The sequence below is a fragment of the Haliaeetus leucocephalus genome, unplaced genomic scaffold, assembly GCF_000737465.1.
Source record: "Haliaeetus leucocephalus isolate CR32 unplaced genomic scaffold, Haliaeetus_leucocephalus-4.0 Scaffold395, whole genome shotgun sequence".
Taxonomy (NCBI): domain Eukaryota; kingdom Metazoa; phylum Chordata; class Aves; order Accipitriformes; family Accipitridae; genus Haliaeetus; species Haliaeetus leucocephalus.
The window spans coordinates 168,981-184,916 of record NW_010972831.1 but is presented as its reverse complement, the minus strand read 5'-3'; the positions used below and the strand labels follow the sequence as shown (position 1 = coordinate 184,916).

The following is a 15,936-nucleotide window of genomic DNA, read 5'->3' as shown; positions in this document are numbered from 1 at the left end:
GGTTCCAGGCTCTCCTCTTGCCCCGGGTATAGGAAGCGAGGCGCGGGGACAGCTGGCACGGTGTCCTCGCAGGGACACGTGTCGCCCCTTGCTCACTGCTGCCTGCAGAGCTCGGTCACGGGAGCGTTCCACAGCGGCTTCGGCACCGCGTCCTTCGGCTTGGCACGGCCGCAGCCTGCTCATCCAGGATGTCCCGCCACACGGTCGGTCTGGTGCGCCCTGCACAGTGGTGGCATCTCCCTGGGGGTGAGTCCCAAGGGCAGAGGTGACCTGTCCACAGCTGGGACACGCAGCATCGGCCCCAGGGTTTTGTTATGGCTCAGCAGCATCCGCAATTATCTGCCTTTAGCAGAGGAGACGTGGGGAACATGGGGCTCAGGCTGGCCCTGGCTTCTCTCTGTGCCTCAGTTTCCCCTGTGTATCCATGCCGGTGTTGCGCCATAGTCCATGGCATATGCTGGTGTTGGGCTGCACTGGCAATGCTCAGCGCCAGCTCTGTCAGTAGCAACAATGGCTATACCATTTTTTTTTCTATTTCTAGGTGAATATGGCCCTGGCAGGGAAGCCTTTAGACGTGACTCTCAACACCTCCAGAGCTGACCAGTGGAATATGGTTTTTCCCCAGAAAGACGAAATCATCACCAGCTTAGTGTCTGCCTTAGACTCCATGGTAAGAGGCTGGTGGCATCCCTGTCCCCCCTCCCTCCTTTCACCTCCCTTTAATGGGGCTGGCTGGGAGCAGGACTGAAGCAGGAGGGCTGTCGAGCTCGTCCTGCTCCCCTCCGCTGCCGGAAAGCCCAGGGAGCTGCCGGAGCTGGGAAATAAAAATCCTCTACCGCCCTGACAGCCGTAAGGATCATAAAGTCAGCCCAAGTTAATCTCAGATGTGTATTGTTTTCCCATTAATATTTATGTTGGTATCAACTGAATGTAGGGTGGTTGGTTTTTTTTTTTTCTTGATGTTTTACCAATGTTACCGTGAGCTTTTACACAACAGGAGAACAATGGCTTTTATCTCCGAGAACAAAGAAAATAACTTTCATATCTTTTGACGTAGAATTCCTGATGGAAACCTTGCCTAAGTCAGCCGTGCTTACATAAACAAGATAACTGTCTGGATTAAGTCTCGTGGACCAGAGCTAATCTTATTTTTAACTGTGAATGTGATCAAGAAGGGAAAGCGGATGTGTAGTAACAAATATCTAATGCAATGCAACGTGCTAAATAGCCCTCCCTTTTTAAAGCCAAGTCATATTTAATGTATTTATCTTGGATGCGTCTTCTCTACGCAGGTAGGGTTTTTTTTTCACTAATACTAATTTCCTTCTTTTTAACCATCACCTCTCCACTAAGGAGCAGGTTCTCCGGAGCTGACGCACCCCAAGTGGCTTTGATGATTTATATACGTGCCATCCCGTACAGCAAATTGTGTTATCATAGTTTGGCTTCTTAATGAATATACATTATTCTGCAGTCCTCGTTACGTGCTGACACCAGGGCCAGGAGGCCAGGCTGCTCCTGAAATTCAGCCTTTATCCCAGCACTTCACCAGGGCTGGGCTCCGCACCCACTGAAGCCTGGCTGCCTGCGTGCGTGCTAAATAAACCACAGGGCCGCGTGCACGTCGTCAAGCAGGCTTAGGGTTTGGATTTGGTCTGCCTCCAAATCTCACATCCCCAAGATTTTGTATTTATTTTTTGAGTGTTGGGCTTTTTGAGCAAAATACTTCCATTGGCTGCTGGGTTTTTGAAAGGAGGTTTCTTAAAAATATCTATTTTTGGGGATGTGATTCAATACCTCCTTCTCAAAGAAGGTGAGCAGGAGGTAAAATGACCCAGTATAAAGACTGGTTTAAGCCCACGCAAATCAAACTTGCTGTAAATGCATGGGGGGAGCTGAAGGTAGTTCGGGGGGGGGTTGGTCCATGGGCAGCTGTTGTCCTGCTCCCTCCCCGGCTGGCAGCATCCTCCGGCCCCTCCGCAGTGCAGGGGGCAGGTGACGTGTCTACCTGGGTCTGCTGATGGGAAACCCCCCCCTGTTTTACCCATTTAAATCATCACCTGGGGATAGTGTCTTCATAGTGTCGGTGCTGTAGCTATGGGAATATGACTCAGGCTTCCAGCACTGTGTAACTATTATAATATAAAAAATAATAATAAAACCACATATACATGTGTATTATGTAGAGCAGGAAGCGCACGTTACATAAAATGGATTAATGGAGGAAGTCTTTTCCATGTCTTTAATGTTTTGCATAACTGTACAAGAAGAATCATTCGACTAATCCAGACTTTGACCATATTAGTGTTCTGCAGCTGAAATAAGATTCCCGTGCTCCTTATTTCATTAGAGCTGGTGGAAAAATATGAATTGTTGTTTTGTTTTGGTTTGGTTTTTTTACAGGAATGTTTTCTTTTAAAGAAATACTATAAAATGTTTACTTTTAGGATAGGAAAAAGTGAAGCAAAGTGATGGGTAAATAGTTCTTGTTTTCCAGCAAAGCATAGTTCAGCTGGATACCTTTCTGGAGCTGTAAAGTCACCAAAGTGTTCAGGGGATGTCATAAAACCCATGAAATTCTGACCCAAACCAGAACATTGCTTTTGATGGGAGAATCTTTTGACGGGAAGAAAAAAATCCCACTGGAAAATGGCAGGGGTGCCAAATGGGGATGCTCCTGCAGCTGCTCTGACCTGGTGCCTCCCTGCAGTGCTCGGCGCTCTCCAAGCTGAACGCAGAGGTGGCCTGCATCGCCGTCCACGAGGAGAGTGCCTTTGTGGTGGGCACCGAGAAGGGACGGGTCTTCCTCAGCGCCCGCAAGGAGCTGCAAGCTGACTTCCAGAAGTTTTGCAGTGAGTATCCCTGCTGGCGCGGTCTTTCCCTGCGCCGAGCTTGGTTGTGCCAGCTGGGACCCTCACCGTGCACGGAGGGGCTGTGATTTGGAGGGCACCGCAGTGTGGTTCGTCCGTGGTGCTGAGCGGTGTTTAAAGCGATGGAGAAAGCGGGTAGGAACTGCAGCCGGGTGCAGCCAGAGTCTCTCCTCTTCCATGGAGGGCACTGCATGTCCCAGCTCTCCTCTCCGAAAGCGTCCCTGGGGTGGCTTGGGGCTGGATGGCTGCTCTGCTCCCCCAGCGCTGTCGGCCTGCAGCAATGCTGCCAGTGTGCTGGAGTGGCTTTTGAGGACTTAGCAGAAATAGTTTGTCCTAGTGATCCCCCAGGAGCAGAGGGGCTTTCTTCGGCCAAGGCTTTTTTCCTGGTTTTGGAAAAACAGGGATGAATTGGGGAGCTGGGAGTGTTGGTTGTGGAGTTGCTTGATTTTTTGAGGGGCTAACAGTGGTGAAAGGATGCCTTGAGCAAGAGCTGTGGTCCCCTCCATCTCAGATCAGAGTCACTAGGTATTGCAGGGACATGTGTGACTAGCGGGAGGCCGGCACCCAGCCTTCCATGCCAGCTCCGTGCCTCTGCTGGCTCCCCGAAAACAGCGTGGGAGCTGCATGGGGACCTGCATTTCTTGCATGGCATCATCCCTGGAGTGCCAACTGCTGCTTTCCCCACTCCGTGCAGAAGCTGGAATGGGATTTGGCTTTGGTGGTGCGGGGGACCCCGGACCTGGGAGCACCCCAGACCCGATCTGCTTCCACACGCTGCCCATGGCGGGGTGTCGGTGGAGAGAAATGACCCGGCTATGTGTGCACACGCATGGTGTTGATGGAAACCATATTGGTGCTTAATCCGTTGGAGAGATGTCTCAGGAAGGGTTCACTCTAGTGAAAATATTAGCGCTGTAAAGCTGCCAGGGTCGCTGTCTGCTTGGGTTATTTGCTGCACATGTGCGGGGTGAGCCGGCACGGCTTTGCAGAAGCGGCTGTCTGCCAAGGCTCCGCTCTGCCCCCCCGTCCTGCCCGCCGTGGGCAGCTGCCTGCCACCTCCACCACACCACTTGCACCCGGGAGAGCTGTCGTTAGTTATCCTCTGCTTTGGTGCATTGTGTTTTGCAGGACAGGTGGCATTTCAGGGACGTTTTGGGTGACTGCCTCCCCTTCCCACCACCCACGAGAAGCAGGGAGGTACCCGAGTGGTGAATGGCAGCAGGGTGGCCAACAGGAGGGAGCTCCCTCTTATATATTAAATGCCAACTGTGGCTCCCTAGAGCTCGCAGCATTGACGACCATCTGCAAATCTCACTTTTAGAAATATATATACATACATCCTGGCTGGTGACCTACCGCTGTGCTGGGGCAAGGCACCCGACATTAGATCCTGATTCCCCTCTCCTTTGGTTTCATTTACACCTTTGTCAAAACGAAATGGTCACGTCTGGTTGAAAGCACAAAATCTGGATGATGGGGTTCAGGCAAAGCGGCTGATGCTGGAGACAGGGTGAAACGTGATAACTCTGTCTTGAATTATAAATGGCCCAGGCTCAACTCCGCTCCATAAAGCTCTTACAACTGGCACGCAGTGGAAAGCATCCCTGGAAGTGCCTCTGATTTATGGTCTAGCTGCCCCCTTAGAAAGGATCTGAAATAATCTAAAGCAGACATCGCTGGGAGATGTAAGAAGCCTCTTATCTCTGTGGGCGCGCAGACCTTGCTTGAACGCCCTCCTTTATCTGAACCTCTGGCTTAGCCTTTCCCAGTGTACGGGGGGACTTGACAGTGATCAGGATTAATGTCAACGGAGGAGAGTTAGCACCCAGCCGGGAGGGACAGTCAGTTGTAGGAGGGTGTGGATGCAGACGCATTTCACCACCTTGGTAAAACACCCCAAAAAAGTTTTCCAGGGCCCGTTTCCCCGTGCCATGGGAGGCATGCGGAGCTTGCCAGGGGTTGCGTGGTGTGGGGTGGCTGTCCCCTTTCTTATGTCTAGTTCTGTGGGTACCCTGGGCTGCTCTTGCCCCCACTCCAGTGATGTCCCAGCCATCAGCTCTTTCCACGGGAGGGATGCACGAGCTCCTCCTTGAGCGCCCAGGCAGCATCCAGGGCTCATCACCGGCAAGAGCCTGTCGAGGAAGATGAAGGAATTAGTCCTTCGCCAAGGAAAATCCCTTGCGAATCACTTTGGATAGAACGGCAATAGTGCACTTGTAGTGTTTAATTTTTTGTGTGTTTAGAGATGCAAGGAAGTCATTGCCGAAGATATGCTTTATTTGAGGTTTAATGGGGGAAATTAGCAGGAAATAGCTGGTATTACTGAGCTACGTGACGCTGAAGGGTAAAAAAGCCTCCAAGAAAGGCGGATTTTCTTTTCCTGAGAGATTGAAGGCTAAGCAGATTGAAACCAGAGAAAAGAAATGCGCTGCCCAATTAATCACAACAGTTTCAGTGCAGCTGAGTGGGTAAAACCAGGGAAGGGGGGGCACACACAGGATGACCAACCCCACTCCCAGCTGTGCTGCTGGCACTGTTGCCCATGCCAGCACGTTCCCCTGCATGTTGGGGGCATCCGAGTTGGGGGGAGCTGGGGTGGGTGGGAGACCCAGGGCACCCCCCTGCCCAGCCAGAAGAGTTTGCTGATGCTGTTGGGGCGGCAAGGGGCCTGCTGCCCACGGGACCCCATCTTGCCTGGGGTTTGGTGGCCAGGGATGCATTCAGCCCTGGCTGAAGTTGGTGTAACCTGGCCTGCGGGTTCAATCACTCCGTAGCCGCTCAAAACCTGCTCAAAATTGCCTGTGAACCCTCTTCTCACTGCAGCGTCTCCCATTTTCTCCTCTCCCCCCGGCAGGAGTCCAGCAGAGGAAGGAGCAGGACGCGGAGGCGCAGAAGAAGGCCAAGGAGTGTGGGCGAAGCGTGCTCAGGGTCTCCCCGGACCAGGGATCAGACGTGTACCTCCTCAGGAAGATGGTAGAGGAAGTGTTTGATGTGCTTTATAGTAAGAACCTTCACGCTTCCATTTGGGGATTTGGATTGCCCCCGGGGCTCGCTGAGCTGCCTGGCGCCACCGCCGGATGCGGCTTTCGGCCCCAGCCCAGCTCCCCAGCGAGGGAGCAGGCGCCTGGCAGGGCAGCGTGGCGGGACGCGCTCCTGCGTAGGGTTAGCATTGCATCGAGATGGGATCTGGCCACTGCTTCATCACTTTCCAGTGCCCCAAACTGGGCAAAAAAAAAAAATCCCCATGCTGGGGGGGAGCATCCTCCATCCCCCCAGCCAGGGAAGTCTGCCATGCCCTGAGTGCGATTTTCAAGCACACCTTTATCCTTGACACCACGTCTATAGCACCTCTTTCACAAGTACTGTGTCGGAGCTCTGCAGAGACTCACCCCTTTCCCTGGCAAGTCTATTTAAAAGGAAAAAAGATGATTTTTCTAGCAGGCGGCCCCGCAGCCCCAGCTCCAAGAGACGAGCTGGTGCCGTTCCAGCACATGCATCATCCCCGGCAATAAAGCTTCTGCAATTAAAATGTAGATGACCATATGGCTGTTGATATGTAACCCAGTGGGTTGCAGAGCTCCCTCCGGGCCCAAGCTGTGGAGACTCGAGCAGCGGCAGTGCCTGCTTCTCACTCAGGAGGTGCCCGCTGGAGCCCCAGCGGAGTGGCTGGAAGTAGCAGCCGTGATCCCGGCTCGTCCCCTGGCAGCACCTCTAGGGCCGTGCTGGCCCAGGTAGGAACAGCGAGGTTGGGTTGGGAAAATGGGGCAGTGAGCCCCAATATTCCCCTGTGCTGCTCAGCCGGTTGCATTAACCCAGTGTGATGCTTTAGGGGAGTTCAGGCTGTGTGGCTGGACCAGCTGCAGAACCAGGTGTTTTGTTTTCATGGGTGCAGCTCCCCGTCACCATTTGGGATTTGGGGTGTGCTACTGAGCCCTGCCGGAGCTGTGTAGGTCTCCCTGAGCCTGAAGCGCAGGCATTGCCCCTGTTTGTGTGCTGGGTTTGGGAATGGGCACTCCCTCACGATGGGAGGGGGATAATGGGTGCTCCCCCCAACCACCCTGGGCTCGCGCTCAGGATTTGCTGCTGCTGGCTGTTGTTCGGTGCTTGCCTCACCAGCACCTGCCATGGGCTTCACAGACAGAAAAGGGAGATGGCATCCCTTCCCCCCAGGGTCGGACAGTCTCTGAGGTTTTCTGAAACCACTTAAAGGACTTGAAGGCAATATTCCCATGAATGGGGGTAATCATTCTCTCGCTGGCTTCAAAAGGCTGGCCCAAGTGGGAAGGAGGGGGCAATGCAGAAGAGCCAAGGGAACGGGGTGTGGAGGGCGTTTCGGTGCTGGCTGGGTCCCCACTCTGAGCTGCAGCTCTCATTGTCCTGCTGCTGGGAGAGCGCCAGGCTTTGCAGGCATCCTGGGAATATGGGAATTATTCATATATGACATACCATAAATATGTAATTGCATAAAAAAGCTCGATCAGGGTGCACCTGCGTGGTGTGTATGAAGGAGGCAACCCATCCGTCGGGATGAGTTTACGATGCTCTTTACCTTGTCGAGGTGTGCGGATGTGCGCGGGGACAAGCTGGCTGGGTCCCCAACCCAGGGTGGCTGGCAATGCCGTGGCAAGAGGAGGTTGGGCATCCCTGGGCCGATGGTTTTGGCCCTGGCATTGGGTGTAGTTCTGGCTTTGGGTGTAATTCTGCCTTTGCTGCTGATTCAGTAGGCTCAGCTGTTTCCATCCTTGAGCCGCTCTATGGCAAAACCCGCCGGGCAGATGCTCCCCTCTCGGCATGCCCACAGGGAAGAACCTCTCCTGGTTGAGTGGGGAGAAATACTGCAGGAGATAGTAGGTGCCCTGGGGTGATTCTGTTTCCAACACCGAGAGGACTGTCAGAAATTAACAGTTATCTTTCTTATGTGTTTTTTTTTCTCCATCCTTTCAGTCGCCTCCCATCAACAGGGATTGGAAACAAAAAATCTTAGAAAAAGCTCAGTCAAAAAGATCGCGTATTCCCTCTAGAGCCTGGTAATCTCCGCACCAACAGGATGACTGATTACCACCGGCTTCTATTAAACAGGCATTAATGATGATTATTGTCTCTCTTTAGCTAAACCGTGAGCCTCTGCACAGAAGCGCGAGGCTTGGTGAAGGTCACTTTGACAGTAACGCATTCCCCATAAAAATATGTTCGGCGAGTTGTTGAGTGTCGGGTTGATAAGGAGCTGCTGTGGGCATCAGGAGCTTCTCCCCATCACAAAGAGAGGTGGTGGAGGGAGGTGGAAAGCCGCTAGAGCTGGTGCATCGGGGCAGGGAAACCGTCAGCTTGCAGAAAGTGTACTCACGGTGTTGTGGTTCAAAGGTTCATTTTGAAACTTCTGTTATTGGCTTAATTAAAACATTATCCCTCCTGCCTATAAGGAACCTTGATGGCTCATGCAAGCCGCACGTTATTAGTTATCACGCATTCCTTCAAAGAACATGTTGAAGAAATCACTTTTAATAAGGACTTGCTGACAGTGTCACAAGATTTCCAGGGTTTCTGTAAGATCTTTTGGTAGTGTTTTTTTTTTTTAAAGAAGAGATTAAAAGAAAAGATTTTTAAAGAAAATCAACAATATAAAATCCCACAGCTATTTAAAGATCCCATAATCTTCTCTGGCTGCCCCTCAGCCTGGAGACGAAGGCGCAGACACCTTGCCATGCAGCCAGATGTTCTGCATCTGGACGCTGCTTTGCCAGACAGGTCGCATTCCTGCATGGCTGTTTCTTCTGCTTCATGCTTTCAGCACCACATTTATTGGTCGCAGTGACTTGGGTTGGTTTCCAAAATAATTTTTCCACAGAGAGCAGCCTAAGGATTTTGGCCATTCCTTGAAACCCTTCAGAGAGGTCTGGTTTTCTAACGGTGTCTTGCCTGGAGAGCACCATAAGCATCCCTGGTTTGGGCATGTGGGCTCTTTAGCTGGTTTAGAAAATCTCTGTATAGCTGCGATGCTTGCTGGTTGTCTTCTGCTGCTGAGGAAGGGAAAGCAGTTTGCTTCTGACTCCTTGGGGAGATATTGGTGTCAGAGGTACAACGGAGCCAGCCCTGCGTGGTGGGGACACAGGGGGACTCTGTGGCCATTGTCAAGGGGAGCGGGTGAGATTTCTCGTCTGCTAGAGGTGATCATGCAGTCAAATGTATTGATGTTCATGCTGCCTGCAAATGGTGGGATGGAGGGAGACTGCTGGGGTTTTTTTCTTGTCTTTCAAAGTGCATTGAGGCTGCCTGACAACACTAGCAATCACAGTACTTTCCATTCTTCCAGGAGGTAAAATAAGAAAACTGACTGAAAATAAGGTTCTCAGAATATCTCAGTAAACATGAGATAAAAATCAGCGTGAGCCCTTCAGCCTCCTTTGTCAGCTCTTGGCTCCCTCCCGGCTTGCCGGCGGCCACATACCTCGCTGGCACACGTCTGGGCACTCCCGGGGGGTGAGCTTGTGCCAAGTGACCCCAACCGAGGATTTTACTGTGCAACCCAAAAGATGAGACATCTGCTTATTGGCTTTTTGTGAGCTTTTTATTAATTAGTGCTTAGAAAGAGCTTGCTGGTCCTTGTGTGCTAAGTGCAGAGGTAGGAAGCGGTTTTCTTCTCATAACGTTTCCATTGGGATCTCTTGCTCTTGCTTTTGCTCCTCCAGCCTGGCTCAGCCACGGTCGGGGGTGCGGGGTGTCCCTCGGTGTGTAACTCTGCCCCCTCCCCAGGTGAAGCCGTGGGGAAGAGCAGCGTGGTCCCTTTGCCCTACGAGAGGTTCCTGAAAGAGCCAGGCTCGCTGGCGGTGGCCGGCTTGCCTGAGGGGATCAGCTTTAAGAAGCCCATGGAGTACGACGTGAAATCCCTGATGGCCATCCTAGAGCACAGCCACAGCATCCGCTTCAGGCTAAAAAGGTAATTTTGGGGATTCCCAAGGGGCGGGAGGGCAGTGAGCCCTCGGGATGTCGGCTTTTATAACACCAGCGGATGGCAGAGAATTTGTGCGGAGAAGGTGGGAGGGTCCCTCCCATGTCCCGTCTCCTTCACCAGACCCAGAAACCCGGGTCCAGTTGTGCCAAACCCCAGCCTGGCACAGAAGTTCATCAGTGTTGGGTGGCTCGAGACCGTTCTGGACTCGTTCCTATAAGTGCGTGTAAACGTGCACATTGACCGCATTGCTTTACATATCTCCGCCAAAATTTCCGCTGCGGTAAGATAAGTGCTTTTCTGTCTCCAGAGGGGTTTCCAGAATAAATGCTGCAAGCTTCTTTCCAGGCTGAAATGGGGTTTTTAATGCCAGACGAGGAGGGAGGCGGGGGACTGTGACGGGGCAAACTCCCCATTTTGGCCATGTTTTCACAAGGAGCTCGGTGGTTTTGGGTGCGTTTCCTCTGCGTTTGCCTGGCTGGCGGCACCTCGGATCCATTCAGAGAAATGCTGAGTGCTACCAAATACCTCCTCTGAAGGCTCGGCACTTCTGGAAAATCAGGCTGAGACAGCTAAAAGTAGGACACGCAGAATTCGAGCCGTCTGTGAGCTTGCGGCCGCCTGTCTCATGTGAAGCACGTGGGTTTCCTCGTTCTGAAGCTCATCCCTGAGGTGCCCATTGAATGTGTCATGGGTCCTGGGGGCTGGGGCAGGCAATGGAGTCAAGTGGTTATGGTCACACAAATTGTTTTACTCCTGAAACGCACTGGGCCGTGGAGCTAGGCAGCTTTGCCCTAGCTATTATAAATGCTTTGAACCACCGTAAGACCAACTTGCTCCACTTAAAGAAGACAAAAACGGTCCGGGTGCCTGAAGAAGCTGGAAGAGGTTGGGTGATGGCTGTAATTTCTGAAACAAAGAGCCCGGCAGCCGGCAGTGCAGCACGGCCCGCCCTCCTGGGCACGGCTCTCCTTCCCTCTCCACATCCTTGCTTGTCCCAGCTTAGCAGTGCCACAGACCCAAAGGAACCTGTTTTTTCCTCCTCTTCTCCCTTCCCTTCCCCTCAGGCCGGCGGAAGAGCCCAGCCGAGAGCCGAACCCCAGCATCGAGTTGACTTGTACCTCCCTCGCCTCCAAGGGCGGCCGAGACTCTAGTGCCAACGGCCCCATGGCCAAACCCGCCGGCCAGGACGCCCCCTCCGCCGTCGCCGTCACCAATTTCTTATACGGCGTCTCGCTGCCGACCCAGATCGCCGTCGACCTAAAGCAAGAGGTGTCCTCCGGCCTGCCTGGGCCGAACGCGGCCGGCGAGGTGCTGCTGCCCAGGCCCGCGGGAGAGCTGAAGGTGCCTTCCTCACAGGAGTACAGCGACTGCTGTGGTAATAGCCTGGAGTTTGCTCTCAGACGAGGGCCTGGTGCGAAGCCCACCCCCCCGGCGCTGACAGGGGACAGGCCCGGGTGTTTTGGTGGTCCTCGGATGAAAATCGGTGCAAAGCTTGGCCCGCGTGGAGATGAGCGGACGCCCCCGCCGTGCCGCGCCGCCCCGACCCTTCCCTGGGTGCCTCCGAGGTGCCGACGGGGCGCGCCTCCGTTTCTGCCCTGAAACGCCGGGTGCTGCGCCGCGAGGCTGGAGGGGCAGCCGGGGCGGGGGGACGGTGGGGGCTCAGTCTGGCCAGGACCCCGCCGGGTCGTCACGGGCCAGGGTGCACGGGGGAGAGCCGGCAGGGTCGGGTCGGCATCACCGGCGGGGGACAGCACCCGGGGGCTTGTTCGGCTGCCCGGAGCGTCGGTCAGGCTCTCATCAGCCCTTTCTCCTTGTCTGCCCTCTTGTCCAGGACAGAAATCATCGGTCTCCGGAGGTCCCCTCATCCAGAACGTGCACTCGTCCAAGCGGATCCTCTTCTCCATTGTCCACGACAAGACAGGTCTGTGTCCTGCTCCAGCATTTAGGGCAGCCAGCAGGCACCTCTTAGGGAAAGGTTTTCCCCTGGCCCCGTCTCTCCCCAGCGGTCTCCCAGCCGTCCCCATGCTCTATGGGGACCTGGCAGTGCTGGAGATGCTGCAGTGAGGGATTTTGTCCCTTTACTTGCTGCAACGTCTCAGCATAGCAGTCAAGACCTTCATCCCTGCTCGGGTCCATCCCCGCCATCCTCACAATGCTTGGTCCTCAAGCGCTGCCGTCCAGCTGGAAAATCCCATCTCCGCTTCATGCACAGGGAACCGAGGCATGGCTTTGGGTGAGGCCGTTTGCCCGAGCTGCAAACAGCAAATACCCGACAAAAGCTTGGCGTTATTTCAAAATAACTGAAACCCACTAACCCCAGCGTGATTCTGCAGCGGTGCCCGGGGGGGATCAGCAGTGGGGAGGAGACTCTTCCATTTCCCCACCTCCACCCCACCCAAGGAAATGCAACCTAAAAATGCTGATGTGTTTACATCAAAACCCTCTCCTGCCTGCATTAAAAAGAAGAAAAAAATATGGGTGGGAAAGTTGGGAAAGAGAAGGAGATGAAAAAGCTCCTCTGTGAAATGGCCGTGCCTTTCAAAGGTTCGTTTCAGGTTGAGTTTGCTCTGTCCCGGAGGGTCTTTCATTTCAGGGTTGAGAAGTTTTATGGGGTCATTTCTTAGGAATCTGCTTTGCACATGCATGGCTGCAGAGGAGGTTGCTTGGGGCTGAGGCTGGGGCTGGGGAAGCCCGGACCTTATCTGCCAGCCTGGCAAAATCCGCTCAGGAAGAGGGAAATCATTATTTTTAAAGCAGCAAAGTCTTGTTCCTGCTTCCCAGCGCTTTGTGCGAGAAAAGTGCATCTGCTGTGTACGAACCATATGGAAGTTCCTTATTTCTTATATTTTGTTTTGATAGATAAGTGGGACAGTTTTATAAAAGAAACTGAAGATATCAACACCCTTAGGGAGTGCGTGCAAATTCTGTTTAACAGCAGATATGGTGAGTAGGAGTTAATATCCCATTATGCATCTGCAGCGCTTGTGGTTTGCATATCATTATATAGCAATCATTTTTGTTCCCTAACACAGCAGCAGAAGCCATATGCTAGAGCTCCCTTCTCTTCCTAACACATTTAGCCCAGCAGTTCCCAGTCTCTGGGTGTCTGCTGAAGGTTATGTCAATATTTCCATTTGGAGCTCCCCCCACTGTCGAGGAATTTATAACTGGGCTGTAAAACAGCCCTAGTTTGAAGCGTGGCACACCGGGTCACAGTGCCCGGGCACTGCCGGCGCTTGCAGGCGACGGGAAGCAGTGGCATGCGGCTGTTTTAAATTAACGTGGTAGGGGAAAAAAAGAATATTGTCCTTATGGCAGCTGTGTTTTTCCACCTGCACAGCTTATGGGTGTCGTTGGCGCTTCCCTTGCCACAGGCAGTGCTTTTGAGTTAGTTTCTGGGCATTTGGGCAGCTGTAAGCTCAGGAAATTGCTTGGGAATGGGTTGACGGGCTGGAGGTTGTCACCTGTACCATCCTCATCAGGCTGTGTAATTCATGAGTTATAGACGGGCTATAAATATGTGCTGTGTAACTCATGAGTTATTTATGGCCTATAGATGAACTCTGTAACTTATAAACTGTATATGTGCTATGCAACTCGTGAGTTGTATAGCTCAGCGGCCTGCTGCGGTCATGCAGAAGTTGGGGACGGCACATGGGCCAGCTCGCCCCTGGTTTGAGCAACACCGGGCACGTTTGGGGGTTTTGGAGGACACCGTTACCTGTGTTTGCTGCTGCGTTGTCTCCCTGTTGTCCCATCTCCCACGGGTGAGCTGCTCCCGGGGCTCACCTTCTGGGACAAGCAAAGGAGAAGAGGGCAGGAGGCACTTGCTGCGCTTGAGTTCAAGCCATTACACCTTCATTTTATCATCCGTAAAAGGAATAGCGCGTATTTAAGTGAAAACCATGCATTCACCTTTCAGCTGAAGCCTTGGGGTTAGACCACATGGTCCCCGTCCCATACCGGAAGATTGCCTGCGACCCCGAGGCGGTGGAAATCATTGGCATCCCAGACAAAATACCCTTCAAAAGACCTTGCACCTACGGCGTCCCCAAACTCAAGCGGATACTGGAGGAGAGGCACAACATCCATTTTGTCATCAAAAGGTGGGTGGCAAGGAAGACAAGGGAGAGTGCATGGCCTTGAGAGGGCTCAGGGATTTAAGCTGTGTTCCCTCTTAGCTCACAGGGTTTGTTTGGACACCCAAAACCCATTTTACCCTTTTTTATGGAAAAGAGCTAAACAGCTCTTTTTTCTCCCAAACCTCTGTTTTCCATCGCTCTCTCCCTTTTTGCGAGGATGTGGCAGGACTGGCTGTATCACTGTCACCTCTGAGCCCCACTACCCTGTTTTAAGTCCATGCAGACATTGCTGGTGCCACCCTAAGCATTTTGGGTGGTAACGGGACCCTCCAATTGTGGCATGACTCTCTCCAATGGCATTTGGCAGATGGGAGCGGTGCCTCCAGGCGGGAGGAGGAACATCTGTATTCATGACACACCTCCACCTTGTTTTGTGGTGATCACTTATGGACATCCTAGATATACAATGATGAGGACGAATCACCTACAGGCAGGGCGTTGTGTCTTGGTGTCTGCATTTGCACTGGAGTAGGAGGAGTGGACGCTTTCCCGGTTATCTCTGCACTGCGCAACCCCTCTTTGCTTCTCTGTCAGGAAAATCTGCTTTATAATATATTTATTTATTAAGTCCCTGCCTGTGCAGCACTGATGTTGTTCCCCTGCTAGAGGTGTGAAACTACGGCGCAGAAAACCCCTGGCTAAAGCTCCCAAGGGAGCCAAAATCACCGACATCGACAGGACTTAGGCATCCTGGAATGAATTAGCTTTCCAGATGTCAGCCAGTGGAGGAGCCACGTTGTCCCACACAGCTTGGGCTGCGCCAGGCTCGATCAGGCCCTGGCGCGTGGCCCTGAACACACTTTGCTCCTATGAGCAAAGTTGTGGGTGGCACCAAAATACAATATTCAGGAGACAGGTGACATCTGGTCGATGGTCTACACGGTGAAGTGAAGTGAAGGTTCAGCAATAGCTACTTCGGTCCCACTGTCTCTGTTGGTAAAGCCAGCCTATAGCAGCTTCATTTAATAAGTTAATTAAATTAAGAGAATGACTTGTAAGCAGATTTAAAGGTGCTTTACTTAAAAAGCATATGCTGTAATATTGCTTGGTTGCACAACAGGCTAAAAGGCTTTTTTTATTTTTTTTTTTTTCCTGAAAAATTCATTCCCTTTTTTAGAGAATGAATAAAATGACTATTTTGATTTGGCTTAATGCTGTTCATTAATAAAGCCTAAAATTCAGTCATTAGAAGCACCTATTTCTAATCCCTTTTTTTCCCTTTCCTCCTAGGATGTTTGACGAGAGAATTTTTACAGGTACGTTCTCCACGTCCTTTGATTTATTGCCCACAAAATTGAAAGATTATCCAGAGAAGCAGAGTTGAAATAATGTCACCTGTAACCAGCAAAAGTGCAGGACACATGCAGTTATGATCAGTGAGGAGAAGCACACCCGGGCATGCTGAGATTGCCTTCGCCTGGGATCGGTGCAAGCACTGTGCGCCCCTTAAATAGTGTTTTGAAGATTTAAGTGAGAAATCCCTGGTGCGTGACGCTGAGATGGCTCCCTGCTTGGCAGTGTTAGGTTTACAGTTGGACTCAATGATCTTCAGGGTCTTTTCAAACCTAAATGATTCTATGATTCTACAGGCAGCACATGGCATGCTTCTGTGCTTTCAGGAGGAAGAAAAATCACTGCTGGGTTCCTCACTGGTAAATTATTCTCTTTTTGGCTGGGAAGTGCTAGCATCATCCAGCCACTGACTGTTTTTAAAAAAACAAAAATCCATCTTTTCAGTGACAAAACCCTGGGCAGGGGTTTTCTTCAGCTTTTTTTGCCCCATGTTTTTACTCCTTTTGCCTTGAGAGGGAGAAGCCAGGCTAAGTGCTTCTTGTCAAATAAAAGGAGACAGGCACCGGTGCAGTCCTACCTGACCCTCACTCCAGCAGCTGCCCCCATTCCATCGCCCTTATACCCACCTGAAATATGGCACTGCACCCAAATTTATCACCACCCAGCCCCGCTCCCGGATTGC

At 52.2% G+C, this 15,936-nt stretch overlaps 1 protein-coding gene across 1 annotated transcript in view; it reads left to right on the top strand.

Moving 5' to 3' along the window:
* The first annotated feature begins 547 nt into the window (after positions 1–547).
* GTF2IRD1 (GTF2I repeat domain containing 1) overlaps positions 548–15,936 on the top strand; it is a 45,506-nt gene continuing 30,117 nt past the window's right edge. The window contains exons 1-9 of the mRNA XM_010573488.1: positions 548–670; positions 2,711–2,852; positions 5,725–5,871; positions 9,621–9,804; positions 10,884–11,194; positions 11,651–11,740; positions 12,679–12,762; positions 13,742–13,925; positions 15,192–15,217. Of these exons, the coding sequence (XP_010571790.1) occupies positions 548–670; positions 2,711–2,852; positions 5,725–5,871; positions 9,621–9,804; positions 10,884–11,194; positions 11,651–11,740; positions 12,679–12,762; positions 13,742–13,925; positions 15,192–15,217 (1,291 nt within the window). The remainder of the gene's footprint in view (positions 671–2,710; positions 2,853–5,724; positions 5,872–9,620; positions 9,805–10,883; positions 11,195–11,650; positions 11,741–12,678; positions 12,763–13,741; positions 13,926–15,191; positions 15,218–15,936) is intronic.